At 45.8% G+C, this 26927-nt stretch overlaps 1 protein-coding gene across 1 annotated transcript in view; it reads left to right on the top strand.

The window, feature by feature from the left end:
- SETDB2 (SET domain bifurcated histone lysine methyltransferase 2) overlaps positions 1 to 26927 on the top strand; it is a 1110478-nt gene that overhangs the window by 50360 nt on the left and 1033191 nt on the right. The window contains exon 2 of the mRNA XM_069203525.1: positions 20013 to 20116. Coding sequence (XP_069059626.1) covers positions 20017 to 20116 — 100 coding nt within the window. The 5' untranslated portion in view covers positions 20013 to 20016. The remainder of the gene's footprint in view (positions 1 to 20012; positions 20117 to 26927) is intronic.

Genomic DNA, 26927 nt, shown 5'->3' with positions numbered 1-26927 from the left:
GTGAAAGGAAGAATCTAGTGTCTTATGAAAAGTCCGAACCCTGAGAGGGTCCCCTGATATCCTCCAGGCCATAAGTATTTATTGATCCTCCAGAACCAGAGGATGTGGACTCCCAATTGGGTCCAATAACAGGCCCTCTGAAGGAAGGTTTTGAATTGGAGCAGCACAACATAGTGTCAGTGCCACTGGAAACCACAACTGTACTTTCCAAAACGGGGTTATCAGAACCAACTCTGCTCTCTGACGAATTACCTGGAAGAGAACTCAGTGGATCATGGAGAACAGGGGAAATGCATAGTGCAAGCCCTCTCTTCAGTCCGGGAGAAACGCATCCGAGTCGAGGGCATTCGGTTTCGGTCTCCAACTGAAGAAAAGTGGAAGATGTGTATTCAGCCGAGAGGCAAACAGATCTATCACACACGGACCCCAGAGTAGATTCAGGAACTGAAATATTCTGGGGTGATATCGCCAATTGCTGGCATCTCTGAGATATCTTGAGTTCCAGTCTGTGACTATATTCACTTTCCCCAGAATATATTCTGCCGAAACAGAAATCTAATGGGCTAGACAAAAATGCCAGAAGTCCTTGGCAATTTCTGCCAACATCTGGGGCCCAGTCCCCCCCAGTTTGTTGATGTATCAAACTGCTGAAATATTGTCAATTTTCAGGAGAATACCACATTTCGATGAAGGGGACAACGTCTTCACTGCAAAAGAGCCCGCCAGGAGTTCCAAGCAATTGATGTGCAGTTGAAGCGCCTCTGGGGACCACTGTCCCCCCCCGTTTCTATCTGTCCACATCTGGCTCCCCAGCCCCATCTGCTGGCATCTGATTCTATGACCACTTCTGGAACCGAGGCAAATATTGCCTTGCCATTCCAAGCGTCCATATGATTCAGCCACCATTGAAGCTCCGTCTGGGCTTCTTGAGATAGAACAATCAGTTCGGAACAAGTCAGACCCCAGCGAAGGTGAAGGCTCTTCAACTTCTGAAGAGCACGATAATGTAGAGGCCCCGGCAATATGGCTTGGATGGACGATGCTGGGAGGCCCACCAATTGGGTCAGTACCCTCAAGGAAATTGAATGAGCAGACAAAGCTTTCTTCAACTCCTTCTTTATAGCAGGTCTCTTGGTTAATGTAAGCTTCAACAGAGTTGAGACGGAGTCTATCCGGAAGCCCAAGAATTCTATATTCTGGACAGGTTGAAGCTGAGATTTCTCCACATTGATTATAAATCCTAGATCTTGTAGGAGTTGCATTGTCCATGAAAGATGGAGACGCGCAAGATGCTCCTCTTGAGCCGTGATGAGGATGTAATCTAAATAAACTATCAGACGACCCCTTTTTCCCTTAACCATTGCATCACTGGTCGCATTACCTTGGTGAAGTACCAGGGAGCCGAAGAAAGGCCGAAGGGAAGAGCGGAAAACTTGTAACATTGGTCTCTCCAAAGAAATTGAAGGAATCTGCGATGTGGGGCAAATATCGGAATGGTCAAATATGCATCTTTGAGGTCCAGACGGACCATCCGATCTCTTTCCAGTAAGAGATCCCTGAGAAGATGGATACCCTCTATCTTGAAGTGTCGGTAAACGGTCCAAGAGTTGATATGTCTCAGGTTGAGAACTAAGCGTGACCCCCCTCCCTTCGTCTGAACCAGAAAAATCGTACTTATGAAACCTCTTGGATGAGGATGAGAAGGGACAATTTCCCCTTTTTGGCGAAGGGTCTCTATTTCTTGATCTATGAAAACTGTCTCTTGATGGGAAAAACTGAGAGGAGGAGGGATCTCGATTTGCTGGGGTTCTGAATAAAACTCTAGGTGGTAACCCTGAAATTGTGTCTAACCCCCAAGTGTCTTGCGTAATCAAAAGCCAATTTTGAACAAATAGACTCACTCTTCCCTCCAGAACAACATCCTTGGAAGATATGTGCTTTACCTGTTTGAGGGGCGTTTTGACAGTAGTATTCTTCACTGTGAGGTCCTCTAGGGTTACGGCCTCTGTACCCACGACCTTTGGCTGGATAGAAATTGGAATTGGGCTGGAAATTGGAGTCTCCACGACTTCTCTGGTATGGGCGAGAGGTCTGTGAAATGAAACGGCCGGACGAACGACCTCTGAAACGCCCGGCCCTGTGAAAAAGGCCACTGTTGAACACTTTTTTAATTGAAGTCTGGGCCTTGTCTAGTGCTGAAAAGGTAGTGACATATTTGGTAAGGTCTTTGACGAACCTGTGGCCAAACAAAAGGCCTTTAGCCGCCGGTTCAGCATCCGCTGAAGCCAGTTCTGCGGGTTTTGGATCAATGCACAATAAAAACGACTTCCTGCGTTTGGTGGACATCGAGCAGTTAGCATTCCCTAACAGGCAAATGGCCCTTTGAGCCCGTTCCAACAAAATGTTTGGGTCAATGGGTTCTTGTGAGTCTTTGGCCTGGACTGCCAAATCAAGGATTTTGGTTAAAGGGCTTGACATATCCAGTAGTTTATCCTGGCATCCACACCAGGCTCTGTCAATACCCTTCTTCGGATCCTTAGAGAATTTCTTAAGGAAGGTCCTCATATGCAGGTCTAACTCGGGGTCGCGTTTTGCATTTGTGCTTGCCCCTGTGTTTATCAGAAGAGGATTTATCCTCAGAATCAGAAGTTGAAGATGTGTCCGTGGAATTGCGCACTGATTGCGTCGTTGGATCAGTTCCCTGACTGAGAAAAGTGCTATATTTGTGATCGTAACTGCGTTAATGGTGTGCTAAAAGGGATCAAAGTCAGACCGGCCAGGCTCATTTAAATCGACCTCACTTGGGGTGGGGTTCTCCGAGCCTGCGCCAAATCGCCTGAAGCCAAAATTAAATAAAGGTTGCGCAAAGGGACAGAGTCTTGCACATGAAAATCTAGACCCTCCACTAGGCGTTCCTCCATGTGCTGGCCAGGCTGTTCATTATATTCCCCATAATAATCATCTTGATGGGCCATGATGGTAGTGTAAATGTCAGTTAGAGGTCCTTATATACACTGATGCCAAATCAAACAAGAGGGAGAACCCCCGGTGTCAGAAAAGGTCCAAAAAGAACTTTGCCGGTAAAATAGCACGAAGAAATAGCAGGAATAGGGGAATAGGGGGCCTGACACCTCTATGCCCTCGAGCACAGCTCTGTCAGTATTGTTACAGCCCCTAACGGGCTTAGGACGGGGAGCGTGGGAGCAACAGGCTTCCAACCTTTACCGCCGATGATCGCGTGCTGGCAAACTCGAAAAAACTTGATCGCGGCAGCAGAAAGCAGACTGCTCTGCGGAGGCCGCACTTCCCCTGATGCCCCCCCACCGGCTTTTGCCGAAACGCCTGCTAAATATAGAATGACCAAGCGCTTGAAGGCAACTCGCCGCGCCTCAAATAGTCACAATAAACAACGTATAATCTGCAATTACAATAAAGGTGTAAAGATTGAGGCACTTATCTCTTATGCGAAGCAGAAAAGAGAGAGGACGGACTCTGCATGCCTTGTGATATATAATGGAGAGTAGAGCCTGATTGGAGGGTCATTGTGAAGTTCTGTGATTGTGGGAAATGTAGTTTTGTTTTTTACTGTATTTTTATTGGCTGCTGTGTGTTGCAGTAAAGAGAGAGATAAGCATAATATGAAGCCTCCGGTCCTGACATAGAATCGGATGCCCGATTGGTGCGCTGGTTCGAAACCTAAATTGAACTGTGCGCTGACTGGGTGATAGCTCCCAAGACCAGTGCGAGTTGCACTTTGGGGCAGCGCCCTCTGAAGATCGGAGGACATCACCGCAACTGCCCTGAGCGCATTGAGGTGCAAAACCAGTAGCTGAGCGGCCACGGAGGAGCGTTGATCATTCCCGTGGCCACAGGAAATTACCTGCGGAAAGAAGTTAGTTAGGACAATGTAATACACGCTTTCAGATCTGAACGACAAATGACTATAAAATAGGAGTCACAGAGACCCCCAAGACACTTAGCACAGCTGCGGGAGCAACAAAGAAAGGGGAGATGGATGCTGACAGCGAGGATGGACGTTCTAGGATTAATGGACTGTTCATTGGTTGAAGACATTGTTAGAATGTTGACTGTTTTCTTTTCCCAAGTGCATATGAGAAATGTAGATTATACATCTCTGCTTGGCTGCTGTTTAGTAGAGAGAAAAGCAAAATCCTTGCCTCCGGTCCCGACATAGAAGTTACAATTTGTGATAATTATGGACCTGCAAACCCTAAACTGACTGTGCGGATTGAGAAGTGGATTAAGTTGCTGCTGACCATGGCCTGCCATATATCTTTGATAAAAATAGTCATACTGCTGCAGATTTTGTACCCTTTTTCCCAGTATTGCTATACTGTTACCAAAGCATTTCTTTGTGATGCTGGTGGGACATTTGGCATGTCTTATATAGGGATGAAAATTCTGCGTATCAAATTGTCCACTCCTGTTCTGCCATACAGTAAAGGGGGTTTCTCCATACCAGATTTTTAATTGTATAATTTGGTTGCAGGGGCCCAATAAACCCTATACTGACACCTGGCACACCAACCCCGCCACAATTGCTGCACGTAGTAAATGAGACTGAGGTAGTATGTAGCGCCACACACTGGCTTATGTCCTTTTTATAGCCTATTAACACTCCCTAGGATAGGGATTTCAATGGCATTTTTCCCTGCAGGATCCTGAAGGCACTGTAGGGTAAATACAGTACTGTTAACTCAGCCTTACCAATGAGCCTGTTAGAGAGTAATCCTGCTTTTTCCCCAATGTTAGAGCTGGCAGTGTCACACTCCTTAAAGAAGCCTGGTTTGGCACAACCACAATCTGATGTTTAAATTGTTTAATTACTACAACGGTCTTGCAGAGAGTACCCTATTACGTATATTTTCGTTTTTCAGGCTGAGGAAATGCTATGAAGGCTCAATATCCTACATTTCCAGTGGAGCCTTAGGCTTTAAACCCGCATACAAGTTACACTAGAAAATACCCAGAGATGGAATTCTAAGTCCTATAAATGGTTCACAGAGAATAGCACAGATGTGGAGATATGAATAGCTGAAAAACGGGCTGAGGCTGTTGGAGAACACTATTCAGAAAAGAAGTGGATAGATTTATGTGTACAGAAGACACTGGTGTCAATTAATTATAGGCACAGGCTCCTAAGTTTAAGTTCTTGCACAGGATATACTTGACCTGAGAGAAATCGCATGACAATCCTGACAACAATTATAGATGCCAAAGATGTAAGGCTCCACATGCTGGATTACTGCATTTGGCATGGCTCTGTCTGGGAATTTATGTCTACTGACATAATATTGGTGAGGCACTTAAGTAAATGCTGTAGTATGATTTGCTGGTAACCCTTCTGGTTATGCTACTTGGATATGTGCAGATGTCCCTAAGCCGGTTCAATGGGTCATGGCCCTGTTAATTCTACTGGCAAAATGATCAGTGTTGCTTGGGTGATATTATTGAACGCTCCCCAAAGTGATAAGCTGGATAAAATATACTTTGCGGTGTAGGTCACAATTTTTGTTTTATATACCGAAAAGAAGTAGATATAAATAATTCTGGGAACCATTTCGTGAATCCGGTAGAATACGTTATACAGATTTGTACTCTAACATATGATCAAGGTGTCAATCTATGCTGAAACTGTTTAAGACTCCCTAGGTTTTGGGCATTAAACAATTGTGAATGACTGTATCAATCATTCCTGGCTTGGAGGAAAATGCCTCCCTCCATAGGCATAACCATGAGATTTATAATGTATTGATAGGGCCCTCCACAAGCTAAATATAGAAATAGGTCTTCTACACGCCATGTAGTGAGTCTCAGACTTCCAAGTAGGGAATATACAAAAGTGGGTGAGTTGGAGGTGTGAAAGAGGGTGGCAAGGGAACAGGATGCCCAAGAGGGTGGGACAAAAAGGGGCATAAAGAAACTAAGACTGCATCCCATGTATACTGCATCTTGCCTTTTAGAAAATAAGTTTTCAGGGGTAATGGTGAAGGGACATTGAAAAGCAGGTGTATCTGTTGGCTTTGCAGCTTTGAAGAATGACTGAAGATGGGAGGGTGAGCCTAAGAGCAGACCACCAGGAAGTGAGAGAAGGAGTTGGTTGGAATTTAGCTAGACTGATAACGCATAGGTTGTAATGCGAGGAAACCTAAAGGCAACATCACAACATCAAGATGCATCTTCATTGTTTAACACCCTCAAACAAGAACTATGGTACCCTACACATATCTTCCCGGGGGAATAATTTTCCTAGCTGACAGGAAGTCTTCAAGAGCATCCTAAGTACCTCTCTCTGTGGAAGCACTTTAGTCTGCTAAAGTGTAGATTTCTTCCTTTGTTGTCTCTAGAAGTTGACAATTGATTCCTCTGTGGTCCTCCTGCGCTGGATGCCTCTTGTATTGATTTAATAGTGTAGTTCTTATTTGGAGGCCTGTGCACCTTGGCTGGCTCATACCATTGGCCTGTTCCATCTCTGTGGGGCACGGAGGGGGGGGTCTGTCTACACTTAAAGTCTATCTCATTCTCTCTGATTGTTGGCTGCACCACCCATTCTTGTTTCTTACTTGTTACGTTTGACTCAGAGGTGCTGATTTGTTTTTTTGTTGCCATTTTTATTATTCAGTACATTTCCAGTATAGTGCAGTTGTTGTATCACAATACAGTTTGCAAATATAGCAGTTGCTTAGAAAAATTGAAAATGAGCTGGACAGCACTGTGGCGTTGTGCGGTCCATGTAGGTAGGTCAATTGCATGTGGCCAACAAAGAAAACCTCAATGATAATGAGAGTGGAGATGGAGACAGATATTGCAAAATACATTTGTTTGATTCTAGTGAAACAACAAAGATGCTAAGGAATGCAGTTATGAACAGTAACCCAACTGGGTGAGAAAAAAGAAAAACCAAAACAATGGGTGAACTTGTTCCTAATGATTGGGTAATGCGATACAAGTGTTGCGATGCTGGTGGGGATCAGCAGGGATGGACAGGTTGACGCCAACCAGTAGTGGGAGGGAAAAGGCGCGTCTTGTGGTAAGTGTTCCTACAGAGCAGAGAAGGGGTGGGGAAAGAGGGGGAGGAAAGAAGGATATGGTCTGTATGTGTGTAAAGGAGATGAGTTGAGTGCTTGGAGTCCTCTCTCAGAACTTCCCCAGTAGCATGCCCCATGTCTCTGAAATATCATACTTACGGAGACCCTTCACCTCCTTCCTGCACAGTAACATGTTCTCAGCCTGGGCCCAGGCCAACATAGGGAGTCGCCACGCAGAGGCCACTGGAGTGTTTACAGCTTTCCTTTTCGGGGTGATCAGGTGCTTTGCAAAAAAAGAGGGCTAGGTTAGTGAATCGCATTGCAGCTGTATGTTTTTTGTGTCCGGAGAGCTCCAGGATACATACTGTCCAGGTGTAGGGCAGAACAGTTCCCGTGTAGTGTGCCAGGTGTGTAATGACATAATTTCAGTATGTGGCCAGTGATGGGCAGGATTAAAGCATATATACTATTTCCACATCTGGCATCACACAATGAGGGCAGGCAGCGTCAGTGCAGTGTAAATACCGGTTTATTTTACTGGAAGTCAAATATGCTTGGTGTAAGATATAAAATTGAATCCGTTTGCAATGAGCATTGCAGGACACCAAGGAAGGGTAAAAAAAAAGCCTTCCAATCTCCGTCCGTGCAGGAGTGACCAAGATCTGTGTCCCAGTGTCCTCTCTGTGTGGTGAGGGGAAGTGCTGTGTGTGTGTGCAAAGGACCGGCCAGCCATGAAGTCTAGTGTCCACCCGCACCCAGTAGGTGTAAATATTGCCTAACGAAATGCAGGACCAATTCAGTACACCAATAAAGGAGGCATGTAATAAGAACTGGCTAGTTGGGATGTCGGAGCTAGCCATTAATTCTTCTTTTAAGAGGAGGGCTCCACAATTGTACATGTCGCATACATTATTAAAGCCCGCCTCATGCCATGGTGTTAATTCCCCGAGAGTAGTGGATACGTGTCCTTGCAGCATACCAGCTAATGGAAATAGTGGGGCTTATGACATGGTCGACTGTGTAATGAACAGGGCCCTTCGGTAGCACTGATAAGCAACTTGGAGAAGGGGAATGCTTGGTGTTGGGGCCCTGGCAAGAGGATGAAAGAGGGTTAGTAGCTGCTCAAAGTCCCAACAGAGTGGAAGTGATGCAGTGTCCACGAGACACGCCAGCAAACCAGCATGATACCCACTGGAGTTGGGAAGCCAAGAAATAGTGTTCGAATTTGGGGATGTTGAGTCTGCCATTTTCTGTTGGGAGACAGAGCTTGAGCAGTACTACTCTGCGACGGGTATTGTGCCAAGTAAGGTCACCTGCCAGGTGTTTCAGGGAGCGGGAAAAAGGTTGGTGTATGAAGAGTGGGAGGATGGTAAAATAATATAGAAATCTCAGCAGAACAACCATTTTTGTCAGGGCCACCTGTCCCGCCAGTGACAGCAGCCGCGTCTGCCAAAAAGACATCTGTGAACATCTCGCAGAGCCTTCTCGGACTAGATTGCCTTCTAAGAGGTCTTCCGCTCTGTGGTATATTCAAATCATAAAATAGCAAAACGTGGCAGGCTACCACTCCAAGTTTGATGGGATTCAGGGTATGAGTGTTAAAAGGAAAGACGCATGATTTAGTTCAGCTAACCCTAAGGCAGAAGATAATGGCAAATTCACTGGGTAGGCTTACAATAGTCTGGGGTATTGTTCTGATATCCTTGAGATGAGTAGCATGTTGTTTGCATAAAGCGAGACTGAGTGCGTACCGTTCCCTAAGAGGATCCCCCAATGCTGGCCCTGAGGGCACAAATGGTGTGCTAGGGGTTCAAATACCAGAGAGAATAGGAGGGGGCGGAGGCAGGAGGACATCCTTGGCAGGTCCCTCCTTGTGTTATAATGGAGTCCGAGATGTGGCAGCCGATTCTTGGGGTTGGTATATAATAGTGTAATCAGTTGGAAGGAGCTGGTCCCTAGACTGTATTGGCGTAGCACATCAAATAAAAAGAGCCATTCTAGAGAGTTGAATCCCTTATGTAGGTCTAATACCAGCCACCCCGAGTGGGGATATCGCTGTTGGGCGAGTGTAAATTCCCCAAAAAATCGCCAGCGGTTTAAGGAGTTATTTCAAGCGGGCTCAAAACCATTCTGGTCTGAAAGGACTAGGTTGTGGCACCAAAGGGGCCAGGCGGTCTGTTAGTATCTTTGCAAGGATTTTATAGTCTGTACGTAACAGTGCAAAAGGTCTATAAGACTCTAGCTCGAGGGAGTCTCTATCTGGTTTGGGTAAGAAGATGAGAAGGGTATCACTCATTGTAGGTGGCAAGGTTGCTGCGGTGAGACGATGAAATACAAAGCCTTCAGGCATGATGCCAACAGAGTGGCGTACACTTAGTAAAATTCAGTTGGTAAGCCATCTGGCCTCGGGGGTTGTACTGGTGACCAGTGCACTGATGGTTTCCTATCACCTCGAAAAGGATGATCTCCGTTAAGTTCCTCTCTGGATTCTGATGAGATCTGTGGGAGTGTGACATCAGTCAGGAAGTCCCTGATGACTCCCGGGGTTGCCATGGGCGCAGACATATACAGATGTGTGTAGTTGTGCATAAGGATATCTCTCTGCATGTGTAGTAGTTGCCCTGTGTTGGAGCGGACAGACAGGATAAGGTGTCAGTTTTCTGTCGTATCCGCCAGGCCAGCAGAGTACCCGGACGATCGGCATCAGCATGTGTGCATTTCATGTGTTCTCCATAATAAAGGCAGCGTAGCCGTTCCAGCAGTGCAAGGTGGTTGCCTTGGGATTGAAATAATTGTTCCCGAGTGGTGGCAGAAGATCGAGCTATCTCCTCAAAGTTCAGCAATTGAACATACAGTTGAGTGATGTTGTTGTGAGGTGGCGGTGCATGTTGTGTGTGTTACCCATACAGTGTTCCCAAATGGCCACTTTAAATGTATCCCATTCTATTAGGGGTGATGAGGCTGAACCTGTATTGATGTTGAAGTAGTCTGCTATGTTATTTGCAACAGAGGCACGGAATGAGGGATGCTCCTGCGTGGAGGCTTGCAGCCACCAAAGAGATGTAGGTGGTGGGAGGTGTTCCCAACAGAGCTGCAGTTGGTGCTGATTATGATCTGAGTGCGTGAGGCCAAGATACTCCGTAGGCGTGATATGCGGGCCAATGTCCTGGGTGCAAGCAAATCTGTGTGGATGTGAAGTCCGTGTGCATGTTTGGAGTACACTTTATTGTTGGGGTTACGATGACGCCTGACATCCAGCAACTCCCAGTGGTTCAACCAAGTGGTGAGGGTAAGTGCGTTAAATGGTGGCACAGTGCAGGCCAGGGATGGAAAAGAGTGGTTGAGACCCAGGTCCAAGGCACTGTTGAAATCCCTGCCTAGTACCCAAGGGATGCCACTCCAGTGGGCCAGATTTACAGATCAAGAGTCGAGGAAAGGAGTCTGGTCTACATTAGGCGCATAGATCGCTCCAAGAAGTAATCATTTACCATCTAAGCATCCTCTACAAATGCATACCAGCTCTCTGGATCAATGACTATGTGGGTGGCAGCGAAGGGGACTCCCGCCTGAAACCAAATCAAGACTCCCCGGCCATAGATAGAGTAGTTGGTACAGAACACTTGCCCTCGCCAACTCTTCTGTAGTCTGGATGCTTCCAGGCTTGTGATGTGTGACTCTTGGATATAAGCTAATATGTGCCTGTCTGCGGTGGAGGTAGCAATACACTGCATACCTATGAGAGGGGGTATGGATTTTTCTCATGTTCCAAGTAATGATGTTAGTGGTGGCCATGGTGTAGTGTATGAGCGCATGGGAGCCCTAGCTTCCCTGGGCATGGATCTGTGTGATGTTTTAAGTGTATGTAGTAGTAACGAGTGTGCGTCATAACAATGCAACAACAAACAGATAATACCATTGTGAGCAAGTATACAACTGGTATCTACCCAAACAAGTAAAATGAAAAAAAGGTAAGAAGGAACTGGTGTAGGGGCTAAGCAGAGAGGCAAGTGTAGGAACATCTGCTGCTTCCCATAGAGAATAGCAGGTAACGCATTTATCTGGGTGGCCACCCAGGCCCTCGTGGCGTAGGAGGGACTGGACTGTGAAACTTCAACATCTACCCTAGAGTCTTTGAGGAGAGCTTAAGGGAACAAAACAGGATGCCTCTTCCTCCCACCATGCCAGGATCTAGATCGCAACAAATGGTCAAATGGGTGTGATTGAAGAGAGCGAGACATGCATATACATTTACACAACTTGTCAAAAAATATTGCCTGAGGTTTGAGCAGTGACTGCTGGCATCCCATCAGTGCTCGGGGTACAATATCAGATGCGAGAGTCATTGTCGCCCTATGACCTGGAGCCGTCATCGTCCACACTGTAATGTAGCACAGGGTCTCTGAAGTCAGCCTCTATTTGCAATGCCTTACGGTGTTCTTAGGTGAGTTCCTCCAGTGGCATCTGCGTGGCGTCTCCCTATGTTGGCCTGGGCCCAGGCTGAGAAGATGTTTGGGATCCCCGTGACCGAGGGGCCGTCACGTTTGAGCGCTGAGTGTGTTTCTTGTGCTTCATCCTAGCCTGATGGTAGTTGTCTGTTCATGTTTGAGAAGGGGCCAGAGTCGGCCATTTCACGTTGTTCCATCCACGACCAGACATCTCCTGGGTCGGTAAAAAAGGACGTTTTCCATCAAACTTGACGTGGAGACGTGCTGGGAAGACAAGTGCCTATTGGATGTGGTGTTCCGCAGTTTGAGTTTTACCTCCAAGAAAGTGTGTCTTTTCTGCAGGACAGTCGGTGTATAGTCTGGAACACCATTATCCGAACATTGTGAACCCTCAAGTTGACGAGTTTGCATGCTTTGTTTAAGATGACACCTCTGTCCCAGTAGTTCATGAGGCTCGCAACCAGTGGGTGGGATGGGGTGCCCGGTGGGAGCAGTCGCGCGGGGACCCTGTGGGTGCCTTCTACTGAAAAAAATGGAGGTAAGATTTTCCTGGGGATGAAGCTGCATATCCAGGTGTCCACATATGTCTATTCATCAGTGCCCGCCTTCCACAATATAGTTCCATCTAGATCTCCCTTCTGCATACTCCGTGCATTCCTCCAGGGTGCAGACTTTTTCCTGCAGAGCAGTAAGGCGAGTCTGCAGGACTAATGTTTACAGCTGTAGAACTGTTACTGCCTGTTCCTGTCCAATAGTTTCTGGTGGTCGTCTCATAGATGGGTGAGGTCTGTGGCAATGGCATCAATTTCTGTTTCCATGGATGTGCGAGTTCTTTGTATTGCCACAAATACCACATTGTTTGCCAGCAAACGACTCTGCGTCAGTCGGCAGGGGTTTCAGTGGTATGTTGTGGGGGTGTAGATGGGTGGCAGCCTGTGACCACAGCACCAGTCCTGGGGTGCACAATTCTGATGGATCCCTGGTCTAGTTGCTTAGCGAGGGTGTAGTTGAACAGCAGGTACAGGCCCGCTTGTGTGTGTCAGAGTGGATCACAACATCCTACTGCGTAAGCAGGCAGATATGGAGACTCAACAGCAGACTATGAGGGAGGGTACAAATAGAAACATAATTGGGTTGCAAACAAGAGTACTTGTAGTGGACTATGCAACGGGTAAGTTCAGTTCAAGTGGGCATCAATTGCGCTGAGTCCCATGGCGGAATAGGGCAGTTTAGGGAGCCAGAGGAGGAGTAGAAGGCAACACCGTGGTACTGTCTCACAAGGTGTGGGTGGCAGCGGATAGTGTTCCTTGCGTTGTGGGAGGACCAGTCGCTTTAGGGACAACAGTACTCCCAGTCTGCAGGAGGAAAGCTGGTGGTAAGAGGGTTGCACTGGCGAGCCCCAAATCATCAATGCCAAGGGACGGGGATGGCCAGCAGCTGGTCTTGTGGTGCCTGCCGTACAGTCTCACTCCCTCTGTGCCTTCTACCGGTAGTCCAGGGTCCTTCGAGTGGTGGGCCACAGGTTGTACACAGGCTGCTTTGCAAAGATATTAGTGATGGTAGTAATCAATAAACGCCAAAGGCCGGGTGGGACAGGAAGTCAGGAAGGGGAGCTCTGGGAGAGTCATCCAGGCCCCAGAGCGTGCAGGTGTGAAACAAGTAATTTGCGGTTTGCTCCAGGCACTTCTCTGTCAAGGGCCCACTGGCATTTTGAAACACGTTAGCTGCAATGGTTTCCCCAGCTTGCCACATTCAGGGCGGTAACGTATCCCCCGGGGTGTTTTCCTCATACCAGGTGAAATAGCAGGTAGGCAGTAGTAGGTCCCTTATAGCGTTTCCCTCATGCCTCAGTTAGGTGTGGTCACCTTTGTCAGGTGGCTCCCGGGTCCCAGCAGGGTACAGTAATCATGCAGGTGGCTCACCAGAGTCACGCTGCATGTCTAAGGTCCACGTGCATGACCTGATGGCAGAGGGGAGCAGCAGGCCTGATGCATGTGAGGGGCAGCCGGTCCTTCATGCATGTTGCTAAGGTGAGAGTGGCTTCAGAGGTCCAGCGATGCTTTGTGCAAAGCAAGGCATGGATGACAGTATAGACTAGGAGTTTGTCACATTATGTATTCCAGGTGGAGCTTAAGCTTGTTATCTCCATTAGCTATGGTCAACATTGCGACACTCTTAAGGAGAATAGACAGAATCCACTGTTTCATCCTGTTTGTATCCTCAAAAATGACTAACATTCAGTTCTCGTTTGAAGAGTGTGATTGGGACAGGCAGAATGGTGCATATAGTGGGAGGAATATAGTTCTACATCCTGGGGACTCATTGATGTAGGGTGTTTTGAGGTATCGATCCACCAAATCTTTTTTGATTTTCGAGCCAGGTAGTCTGATGTTTCAGAGCAGATACTTATGTGAATTAAGCAGGCCTGGTTATATAGGCATGTTCTCTAAATGGGAAGCCAATTTAGGTTACGGAGCGTAGGTTTTGTGTTGTCAAATCTTCTGTGTTATGAGACATTGTAGCTTTCGATAGAGCTAAAGGTATTATAGATTGTTGTACGAATGGCATACTCATGGTCTAGCCATGAGTGGACCATTGATTGTATCATGCCTTTGAGATATTGTTCCCAGCAGTTTGAGCTTTAAAAGCATTATTTATTCATTCATCAGCATGGCCGACAAGATGCTTAATAACACCCTGGCATCTAGGCTGCTGCGGGGGGGTCATAACTAGTCTGGTTCACTCAAATCAATCTGATTCGATTCCCCACAGAAACACAACTGGGAAATGTAAACTCTCTCATCCCATGCATGTGCTACATCTGCAACAAAAGCACTACATTGTAGCTTCTCTTTGTATAGAGGACCATTTGATAGTTTGAGTTGACAGTTCATGATGTAGGTCCTGCAACATTTGAAATACGGCACTTGTTGATGGGGTGAGCAAGAACTGAGAGCGAAACCTCAGAGCATTTGGGCACTCAAGGAGTCCCCTCGAGTACGTAGCCTAAAACGACTCCCTGCTGTCCCCTTTGTGTATATCATTGAGCTGTTGGGATGTACTATGAAGGGACCATAAAGCGGAGGAGCATCAAGCTAGGCAAAGTATACTATGTGGTATCCTTGTATACAGATGTTACACTGCTTTGTTAGAGAGATAAAGTTATATTGATGTCCAGACATTTGGAAAGCCAAATGAGTTTGGTCAGGTTTCTTTTCTACAGGCTAACTGGCACAGCCCACAGTACTGAAGCTTTTATTATCTTTAATATGGGTAGAGTGATGGATGGCCTCAGAAAATCAATTGTACGTGATGTGATGTTACTTCAGTCTCGGATAAAGCATGTTCCACTGGATTAAACTATGATTCTCCCATAATGCTGACATTTTTTATAGGAATCCATGTGCCTTTTTCCCAAAAGGTTGATGACAGCATTGATTGTTGGTAGGGCACCTTACCAGGATGAAATTAGATATTCTCAAGCTACTAAATGAACAGGGTTAACTGTGATTACTCGATTTTGAATTATACACATGGATACCCAAATATAACACACAATAGGTTGGTGTGCTGAAGCACAGCTTCCTGAGAAGCTATTGCTAAGAAATATTTATGGATAGGTGACATCAGAAAATCTCTTTCTGACAAGTAGGAGTTTACCTCCTGAAATGCCTTACTTGATTAATCTGATGAGACGCGTGACATTGGACTGCATAGAAAATAAGACCTTTTATTAACAAGGCATGCCCCCTTTTGAGACTGCCATTGTTCAGAACGTTAAGGGTTACTAAAATAGTGAGATGAGTTGAGGGCAGCTGTCTGAAAATAGGTGACATCTATGGGATCCTCTTGTTCAAAGAATCTCAGATTCAGCTGTGGTCCATAAGTGCTAGTTCATGATAAATGCAAGACTTGCAAAAGCTGACTTTGTATAGCTTCCTTAGTAGCCTAGGAGTGTCAGCCATACTAAAAGGGGCTTTCATGATCGCTTTGGGTGGCAGGCCAGTGCCTGCATTTTCTTCACATGGCTGGTACATGCCTGTTGCTAGTTGGACACTGGTTTAAAAGTGTGCCCGAACTGCAGAATAGCATGGGTGAAATGATCTCTCTAGATTGGGGTTGCTGTAACAGCCAAAAGGGACAAAAGGATATGTAGGAGTAGTCAGCGATGAGCAGATCCACTTGGCTAAATCTAGAAAGGATGATACATTGGAAGAGGACTGCTATAGGTGCTGTTGTTCCACCCCCTTAGCCTATCCTCCCCACACACCTAGGGCATCTCTTGTTACACTGAAAATTCTCAGCTGTAGCTAAAGCAGCAACTGATATGATTGATGATTATGCACATATTTCACTTGTGTGTAATTTAGATGTGTATAACAAACAACATGCTTTGTTTGTATTGCATATATCCGGTGCTGTATGTTGGAACACTGTTCCTCTAATTCTGTGAACTTCTACATGATGCATGCTATTGGTGGCTGCCTATAAGCCTACATTAGTTACAACACAAATGATCCGGAATGGGGAAGTATACCCTAGGCTTCCACAGTGGACACTATACATCAACCTACAAGTATCAAAAGTTCCAAACTGTGAACAAGTTTATTGACATAAATACAATTCTCATAAAAACGTACTCAGTTAAGCTAAAGTAGCATAGTAAAAATAGGTGCTACAAAGACAGTGTAGCAACACAGTGCAAGCGATTAGGTGAGAAAGTGCTCCAGTGCTGTACAAAATAAATACATGACTGGTAACAACATATCATGATGAAACCAACAACATCCAAGGAAATGAACGTTGAAGCCCTTTAGTAATTCTTTGAGGAATAATCAATCCAATGTAAAATTGTTGACGTTTCAACCCCTGTATATTATTTACACCGGGGTCATCTTCATGACAATAATCATTGAAGGAAACACCCGCTAAGATACGTAGATCACCTATGCCAATGATCCATGTTCTACTTGGAGTGGTGCAAAAGAAAACCACTCCCTGGTGCTGCTATCACTTGCACCCTTCCGTTGTTAAAGAAGAAATAATATATATATTTTTTAAATAAGTGATCTCAATTTGCCTATACTCCGCAATCTAAAATTTTAAAAGTAATGGTGTGCAATCAAACAAATTAACACATTTTCTATTAAATAACCTAATTGCAGGTGGAGGGTGTGCCAGAGTGCCAGCCAACCTGATGGCTACACTGCAGTGTGGTTTCTGCTCCAGAGGGCTCTCTCTGTCAACATTCTACATAATGTGCCTCCCAAAGTGCACAGGGAACGCATTTTTTATAGCTGGAGGCTGGCCAGTGACGGAGAAATAGCTGTTGGAATAGAGCAGCTGAATAGGAGCCTAGATAGTGACCATAGGTCAGCACAGCAGTACCTGTCCACCTGCAGAAAGGGACGCTCGTGCCAGCCTGCCTCAGGCCTCTGAGCCCTGGGGGAAAAGGTTGACATGCAAAGTTTCCTGGTGCATGGAGAACAAGAGAGGTGTGCTACTGGGAAGCACTTCAGAGTGCAGGAGAAGAACTGGGTGCCTGAGCGAATGGTGGCAGCGACTCTCCCTATATCAGAGCAAGGGTTATTTAAGCTGACATGCTCTGTCTGGGGAATGATGAAGATTGGAACAATGGCCTGTTCAGAGGGTTTCCCACAGATGGAGTGGCACAGCACCTAAAGTCTGTCAGTTGATAGAGATCAGGCCTGGATTGGCCTTGCGGTACAACCTGGAAGAAGCCTGGTGTGTCAGGCCCTAGCCTTGAAAGGTGTCTGGTTTGCTTATGCCCCTCAATACATGACAATACGGAAGAAGGTGGGACCCTCCTGACCATTGCCTCTTAGATATTGGTGGAGAAAACTGATGAACCTGGGAAGCTGAAGAATTGAGGCCTGCAAGGTAGCCCATGGAAGTTGCATGGTCATCCCCTCCACGTTGACTGAGAGAAGTGGTGCTGGCTGTGGAATGAAATGAGCTGTGGCCCAGTGTGCGTTGATAGTCACTATCTGTGCTTTTGTTGGACCTGCTTTTGACCCCACACCCTTTTGTTCTAGGGTCATACTAGGGTGATGGTGGAACCCACCTAAGCATTGCACCTTCCAGGTAGCCAACAGCTACAGACCCTTGCATATGCAAAGCAACATATGAACTTGACATTAGTCGAATCTCTGATTGAGGGGTAACTTACCCGGAGGACACTGTGACAAAGGGATGGGGAACTACCTCGGAAAAGTACTGAAAACTGCAGAAACTACTATACATCAAACAAATATACTAATTATTTTCTTTCATACATAACTGAAATTTTTTGTTTTAGTAGGATGTTTGGAGCTTGTCCGAATTTAGTTTTATTTCCAAAAGACAAAGCAACATGCTAGGCTCCACCATTCCATTTTTGCTTGCAATGCACCCTCTCTTTTTGTCAGAACATCCTAGTGCTTCAGTTGAGGTCACTAGACGTCCATAGTACTGTTTGCTGTGCTTAGGCTGTTCCCACAAATCAAGCTAAGGATGCCAATTTAACTTTGAGCCTCCAGTTTCGAACTCCTTTAGTCTACTAATATTTTTTACTTTTTTAGACCGTTTTGGATCCCCTGGCATCCACTCAACCTCAGGTTGAGAGTCACCGCCCCACATGCCTTATCTGGTGGTCCAAGGTATTCTACAGCCACTGTTCCCCTTAAATCGCAGGTAGGTGTATGACTCCGATATTCATTAACTATAGACAGTCACCTCCACTGCCTGTGCAATGGACAAGCAGAAAGCGAAGTTTGGGCTTGATTTCATCTACTACTCCTCACTCTCATTGTCTTATACCACCAGTGTGATATATTCAAAACGTGGAGGGGCTTTTAAACTTGCCTGGTCTACAGAGGTGGGCAGATATATTGATATTGATAGATGGCAGCAATCTCACCCTTGAGACCATCACAGGCAAATGCAACTTTTGATGTTTTTCAATATTATAGCCTCAGAGGGTCCTGCACAGCCAAGTTCCCTACATTCCCACTAGAACCTCCCACATTAAAAGCATTGGATAGCTTAATCGCTGCTAAATCGCCCAGGTGGTTAATATCCCTTTTGTCCAGCTCCATGCAGGAAGAGGCCCCTGTTGCCTGCTCTACCTCCAGGCTAAAATAATTTGAAGAACTTGTCAAACAGGTCACAGAATGCTTTAGGAACTTCTGCTGATCTCAAACTAGCATGCTTTCTTCCATCAGCAGACTCAGTATTATCCACGTTAAGTTCCTACATAGGATGTATTCTACTTCCAAGAACTTGTGGAAGTGTGAACTAAGGGAGGATTCAAATGGTGCCAGATAATGGTCACCATAGGATGGTTTTCAACATCTGGTCTGGTCCTATGGTGGGGTTCAGCTACACTGGTGCAAAGTGCAGGGAACTTGTTCCAAGATGATAGGTATTGTGGTGCTACGTGTCCCCAGAATAGGTTTGCTGTGATGGTCAAAGGAGATTTCCAATTCTGTCCGAAAATTCAATCCTCTGGCACTTCTGTGAGCCACAAAAAGTGACCTGTTGCTGGGGTAGAGGCAGAGTGCCCTACCACAGAGTTTGCAGGTTCTGATCTACTGTAATGAGCAGCTGAAGTTCTTTTCTGGACAGTTGCCTCTGACCTTGGTACCCAAAGACACCTAGGGTGCCCTCAGGGCATACCTGCTCACTGTGGGTACGCAAGGAGACTGCTTAGTGAAACACATTTGGTGTATGAGAGGGTTACTTGTCTTTCTGTTTTCCGCCTACATGGGGCTAAGACTTGGACATCTGTGTCATTAGCTGGAAGTGATAAGTGAAGGCTAGTAGATCAATGTATTGTGGCAACGAACTTAGTAATATATTAATGTGACAACATTGTATATGAAGTTTGAACTGAGGTTGACAAGCTGCTGTTTACACAACCTTCGCTCCTTAACGCAACTAATTCCTGCCATATCATGTGCTTGGAGAAAATCAATTGAAAAAATGTATCCTGATTGGAAGATTTACTCCCAAGAAAATGAATTGAAAACATGTATCTTGATTGGAAGATTCAGTCCCAAGAACACATTCCATCAGGTCTTCCTACAAGGAAACCGAAAAATTAGATACCAAGCATTTTCTTAGTGACCAGATTAATGTCTTTGCCAATCAGACATCAAATCTTTTTAGAGCTAATGAAGTGTAAATTTGTGTCATTGAAGTTATAATTTCAAGCATGTTGAAAATTTGCAGAGTCAGACATTTTGATTGAATTATTGAATTTGATTGCATAGAACTACTGTCTTTATTCTAGCTGCATGCCAGAAAGTCTTGGGACGTATTTAGATTTTGACAGGAGGAGGACATGCTCCAAAAATTGGCAAATTCTCCATCAGTCCTTTTCAGTATGTGTACGTGATTATTTTAGTGTAAGTGTTGCACCATCTATTTGTTTTGCATTGAAATAAAAAAATAACTTGGCATAAGCAACAAAGTTTAATTAAGCAATAGAGGAATGAGCATATATTTTTTCACACAGGAGAATGAATTCAAGCGTCTTTGAGATGGGTAGAAGCAGGAATGAACTAAGCACTGGTTTGACAGATGGAAAAGATCAAAGCAAGAAAAGCCAGCTTGTTGAAGGTAATTCAGGTGGCAAATTGCAAAAAAATCTGCTTAATCTGATTAAAGTGGGAGGACAGAGTACACTTTATTACCGTTTAATCTGTTTGCCTTCTCTTTTTTGTGCTGACACATTCATGTTTTAGGTCTGGCACAACATTTTGTTTGGAAAAACGCAGAGCCTGGGATTTGGGACAGTAATCTTGAGCTGTTTGTTGCTTTGGGTGAGCCCCCGTCTGGCACTGTTTTGTGACCATGTCAATCACATTGTGCGTCATCCCAACAGTGTAGCTCTCTCATTGTCATTCTCTTGGTGGCTCTATAGATTATTATTCCATCTCCCAATGGATGCTTCCATTAGATTCACTGAGGTGTATTGTTATCATCTGACTGGTAATATTAGTGAGCGCAGAACCCCTCATGTGAAGACTTTCTGCACTAAAGGGTTACACAGATTGAATGATAGCCCCTTACTAGAAGTTTTGTCTAAATACTTATGCAAGTATACTATATTTGCCAGGTCTAGCATTTGAAAACAAATGTATGCACATAAAAAAAATAATAATATATATATATATATATATATATATATATATATATATATCTCTATCCCCTTTCCTTTGCAAAGAGGATCAGCACTCCAAGGCGAATGTTCGATGTAATTAATTCAACAAAATCAACAGGAACGCGTTTTGGCATTTCTGCCTTCATCGGCCTCTCTGCTCTGTATGTGTGTGGTATGTGCAAAGCAGGTTAGAGTCACATTGCAGGCAGCTCCTTAGCCTCTTCCAGAACCACCTCTTGTATGCTCTGAGGTGCTCAAGGTCAGAGTGTTTAGTTGCTGAGATTGGCCCGATTCTGCTGCAGCAGCTGATCTACCTCCTCTACCAACTGCAGCATGCAAGGTGTGCAGTTAAAGGTGGAGGGGGCAGCATTTGGCCAGGAATCAGTGTCCCTGCATATGGCACTATGTGAGAAAGGCAGGGCCTAAGTGTGGATAGGCTTCATATTGTCCCCATGAGACTCCAAGGCTCCTGTGCTTTACATTCTGTTATCCTGGTACACTACTAGTGAACTCCCATGTCAGCAGGAAGCTTCTAGTACATTGTAGCAACAGAAGAATGAAATACGGGCCAACTAGCAGGACAGAGTAATTTCATAGCTCCCTTCATCCGTCAGTGCACTACAAAGGACATGTGGCGTGCAAAGCTGAAGGCTTGAATGCACCTAGAAAACGTTTTTCCAGGACCTAGTCTGAGCGCAGCTTGAATCTACCACCCACACGGGTTGTCTCACACCTGATAGTTTAGGAAATGCCCCGCGTTATCTGCTACAATTTTTTCTGGAAAGTTGCTTAACCTAGTCCTTTAGGTCTTCCATGCCAGAAAGCAAAGCAGTGGGTGGCAAAGCCAGTAGGTCTGACTTTAATATGCTTTGTGTGATACAGAAGTGGTCAGGCAGAGACTGGCGCAAACCTAAGTGTATTGGGTAATTCAGACAGAAACAGTAAAGCTGGTGTTCAAGGGCAAAGAGTCGACCACTTAACAACCCTTCAAAGACCCACAAAAGGTACATATGTAAACAACAATAGCCTGAGCGCTCAAAGGTAGTGTTCCAAAAAAAGGTCCAAATCAGTTGCATATCTTCTGTGGTCTTTTATTCAGGCACTCGCTAGAAGAGTGTTTCCAAAAGTCATAAAAAATATTTTCCTTCCTAACAGCCAACATGTGTTTCGTTGTAATGGCCCATTAGCCTCTGACTTCCTCAGGGATGAAATCAGATATGAAAATTTTGAGAAAGTGTTTCTGCCCGCTAGCCCAGCTGGGAACAGGGCCTTAACATTGCAGCCAGCTCCTAATGAAGCCATTAGCAATGTGAAGGTGCAGCTGGTGCAGCAGCACCCGTCGTGCATTCCACTACCCGTAATTCAGGTAGTGGAATGCACGATGGGGCTGTGCATGGGGGCCCATGCACAGCCCATGCCAAGTGCATGGGAAGTGCAGTGGCCCCAATCCCCCGTCCCGCCAGCCTTTCCATGTCTGTGTAAACCGCCATGGACAGGCTGGCCTATGGGGACTTGTAATCCCCAGGGCAGCGCTGCTTGCTGCGCTGCCCTGGCGGATTACAACTGCCAAGACCAGCAGGCTGCAGGCTGGCAACAGGCTGGCAGCAGCCTGGCGGTGCCCGTGGTTGGACCATGGCAGCACCGCCACGGTCATAATGTGGTGGTCGGACTGCCCTGATCGCGGTCTGGTGACCGCCAGGGTCATAATGACCCCCATAATCTTATAGTCCTCTTACAAGTGGGACAGAATTAGAAACATGCCAAAAGTGAAGCACAGCGTCCAACACCAAGAAACCAAGTATAAATCTTTACCAAAACCTTCTCCAAGGATGACCCATGCAAAGTACTTGAGATGTGACAAAGAAAACATAAACCTTTGAAATCCTCTACTGAGGATATAATCTCCAAAATGTCAAAACTGTGACAAGATCTTCAGTAGTAAAGGTCCAAGTAGTACAAAAGTATCCTGTAAAGAATCAAATGAAAATAAATACAAGACATTCCTTCCCTTTAAAGCAAGTATTCCAAACACAAGAACCAAATAACGGAAAACATACAACTAAAAACAATACCCACTATATTACACGCAAAGTAAATGCAAAACAACACTAGTATAGCAATACTCATCATTTCAAGTCCCAATTCGTATATTCAAAACTGTTGTCAGAAGCACTAACACTAATAGTCCTCGCAACACTGCAGGTGTAAGAAATGGGTGTAGGTAACAGCAATTGCAGCACTCTGTATATCAAGCACAAAAGTCCAATTACTATGCCCATAGAACTGAAAATACTGACAAATCTCCCTTACACTCCCAATACATCATAAGCTGCATTGCTTCTGTCAGATACACAAACCCTCAATCTGCAAAGGAAACTTGTACCACACATACTGTATATCCATGTGAATGGAGAGTACTCCTTCCAAAGGTGTGCTAGTGACCTTGTCATCTTGCCATGACTATTTACAGTGGAATAATCTAAGAGCAAGTCTCACAATACTAGAAAAATGCATGGCCAGCTAAAAGAAGTAAATAGAATAATGCTGAAGTCAATCACCTTAACCCCTTCGCTGCCAGGCCTTTTCCCCTCCTGTGCCGAGCCTTTTTTTGGCTATTTGGGGCAGTTTGCGCTTAGGTCCTCATAACTTTTTCTCCACATAAGCTACCCATGCCAAATTTGCTTCCTTTTTTCCAGCATCCTAGGGATTCTAGAGGTACCCAGACTTTGTGGGTTCCCCTGAAAGAGACCAAGAAATTAGCCAAAATACAGCGAAACTTTATTTTGTTCTTCAAAAAAATGGGAGAAAAGGGCTGCAGAAGAAGGCTTGTGGTTTTTTCCCTGAGAATGGCATCAACAAAGGGTTTGCAGTGGTAAAATCACCATCTTCCCAGCTTTCAGGAACAGGCAGACTTGAATTAGAAAACCCAATTTTTCAACACAATTGCGAGATTTTACTGGGACTGACCCCATTTTTACTATTTTTTGTGCTTTCAGCCTCCTTCCAGTTAGTGACAGAAATGGGTGAGAAACCAATGCTGGATCCCAGAAAGCTAAACATTTCTGAAAAGTAGACACAATTCAATTCAGCAAGGGGTCATTTGTGTAGATCCTACAAGTGTTTCTTACAGAAAATAACAGCTGAAATAAAAGAATATTGAAATTGAGGTGAAAAAAACAGCAATTTTTCTCCACGTTTTACTCTGTACCTTTTTCCTGCAATGTCAGATTTTTGAAAGCAATATACTGTTACGTCAGCTGGACTCTTCTGTTTGCGGGGATATATAGGGCTTGTAGGTTCATCAAGAACTCTAGGTACCCAGAGCCAATAAATGAGCTGCACCTTGCAATGGGTTTTCATTCTATACCGAGTATACAGCAGTTCAAATGCTGAAATATAAAAAATGAAAAATAGGTATCAAGAAAACCTTAGTATTTCCAAAATGGCCACAAGATAAGGTGTTGAGAAGCAGTGGTTATTTGCACATTTCTGAATTCCGGGGTGCCCATACTAGCACATGAATTACAGGGCATTTCGCAAATAGACGTCTTTTTTACACACTGTCTTTCATTTGAAGGACATAAATGTAGAGAAAGACAAGGGGCAATAACACTTGTTTGGCTATTCTGTGTTCCCCCATGTCTCCCGATACAAATGGTACCTCACTTGTTGGGGTAGGCCTAGCGCCCGCGACAGGAAAAGCCCCAAAACACAACGTGGACACATCACATTTTCACAAAGAAAACAGAGCTGTTTTTTGCAAAGTGCCTAGCTGTGGATTTTGGCCTCTAGCTCAGCCGGCACCTAGGGAAACCTAGTAAACCTGCGCAGTTTTTAAAACTAGACACCTAGGGGTATCCAAGATGGGGTGACCTGTGGGGCTCTGGTCGGGTTCTGTTACCCAGAATCCTTTGCAAACCTCAAAATTTGGCTGAAAAAATACTTTTTCCTCATATTTCGGTGACAGAAAGTTATGGAATCAAAGAGCAGCCACAGATTTCCTTCCATCCAGCGTTCCCCCAAGTCTCCCGATAAAAATGGTACCTCACTTTTGGACAGGAAATGTGTAGGAAAGTACCATCTTGCCTGGCATGTTACCCCCATTTTTCACTGTATATATGTTGTTTTAGTTGTATGTGTCACTGGGACCCTGCCAGCCAGGGCCCCAGTGCTCATAAGTGTGCCTGAATGTGTTACCTGTGTTATGACTAACTGTCTCACTGAGGCTCTGCTAATCAGAACCTCAGTGGTTATGCTCTCTCATTTCTTTCAAATTGTCACTAACAGGCTAGTGACTAATTTTACCAATTTACATTGGCATACTGGAACACCCTTATAATTCCCTAGTATATGGTACTGAGGTACCCAGGGTATTGGGGTTCCAGGAGATCCCTATGGGCTGCAGCATTTCTTTTGCCACTCACAGGGAGCTCTGACAATTCTTACACAGGCCTGCCACTGCAGCCTGAGTGAAATAACGTCCACGTTATTTCACAGCCATTTTACACTGCACTTAAGTAACTTATAAGTCACCTATATGTCTAACCTTTACCTGGTAAAGGTTAGGTGTAAAGTTACTTAGTGTGAGGGCACCCTGGCACTAGCCAAGGTGCCCCCACATTGTTCAGGGCCAATTCCCCGGACTTTGTGAGTGCGGGGACACCATTACACGCGTGCACTACATATAGGTCACTACCTATATGTAGCTTCACAATGGTAACTCCGAATATGGCCATGTAACATGTCTATGATCATGGAATTGCCCCCTCTATGCCATCCTGGCATAGTTGGCACAATCCCATGATCCCAGTGATCTGTAGCACAGACCCTGGTACTGCCAAACTGCCTTTCCCGGGGTTTCACTGCAGCTGCTGCTGCTGCCAGCCCCTCAGACAGGCTTATGCCCTCCTGGGGTCCAGCCAGGCCTGGCCCAGGATGGCAGAACAAAGGACTTCCTCTGAGAGAGGGTGTTACACCCTCTCCCTTTGGAAAATGGTGTGAAGGCAGGGGAGGAGTAGCCTCCCCCAGCCTCTGGAAATGCTTTCATGGGCACACATGGTGCCCATTTCTGCATAAGCCAGTCTACACCGGTTCAGGGACCCCTTAGCCCTGCTCTGGCGCGAAACTGGACAAAGGAAAGGGGAGTGACCACTCCCCTGACCTGTACCTCCCCTGGGAGGTGCCCAGAGCTCCTCCAGTGTGCTCCAGACCTCTGCCATCTTGGAAACAGAGGTGCTGCTGGCACACTGGACTGCTCTGAGTGGCCAGTGCCATCAGGTGACGTCAGAGACTCCTTCTGATAGGCTAGCAACACCTGAAGGAGCCTATCTTCTCTCCTAAGTAGCCAAACCCTCTTTTCTGGCTATTTAGGGTCTCTGCTTTGGGGATTTCCTTAGATAACGAATGCAAGAGCTCATCCGAGTTCCTCTGCATCTCTCTCTTCACCTTCTGCCAAGGAATCGACTGCTGACCGCGCTGGAAGCCTGCAAAACTGCAACAAAGTAGCGAAGACGACTACTGCAACTCTGTAACGGTGATCCTGCCGCCTTCTCGACTGTTTTCCTGGTGGTGCATGCTGTGGGGGTAGTCTGCCTCCTCTCTGCACTAGAAGCTCCGAAGAAATCTCCCGTGGGTCGACAGAATCGTCCCCCTGCAACCGCAGGCACCAAAGAACTGCATCACCGGTACCCTGGGTCTCCTCTCAGCACGACGAGCGAGGTCCCTTGAATCCAGCAACTCTGTCCAAGTGACTCCCACAATCCAGTGACTCTTCAGTCCAAGTTTGGTGGAGGTAAGTCCTTGCCTCCCCACGCCAGACTGCATTGCTGGGAACCGCGACTTTTGCAGCTACTCCGGCCTCCGTGCACTTCCGGCGGAAATCCTTTGTGCACATTCCAGCCTGGGTCCACGGCACTCTAACCTGCATTGCACGACCTCCTAAGTTGTCCTCCGGCGACGTGGGACTCCTTTGTGCGACTTCGGGTGAGCACCGTTTCTCTCCACTTCGTAGTGCCTGTTCCGGCACTTCTGCGGGTGCTGCCTGCTTCTGAGAGGGCTCCTTGTCTTGCTCGACGCCCCCTCTGTCCCCAGACGCAATTGGCGACATCCTGGTCCCTCCTGGGCCACAGCAGCATCCAAAAACCCTAACCGCACGATTTGCAGCTAGCAAGGCTTGTTGGCGGTCTTTCTTCAGGAAAACACTTCTGCACGACTCTCCACGGCGTGGGGGATCCGTCCTCCAAGGGGGAAGTTCCTAGCCCTTGTCGT

The sequence above is a fragment of the Pleurodeles waltl genome, chromosome 8 (genome assembly GCF_031143425.1).
Source record: "Pleurodeles waltl isolate 20211129_DDA chromosome 8, aPleWal1.hap1.20221129, whole genome shotgun sequence".
Lineage (NCBI taxonomy): Eukaryota > Metazoa > Chordata > Amphibia > Caudata > Salamandridae > Pleurodeles > Pleurodeles waltl.
The sequence above is the reverse complement of the archived record's forward strand: the minus strand, read 5'-3'. Positions and strand labels throughout refer to the sequence as shown.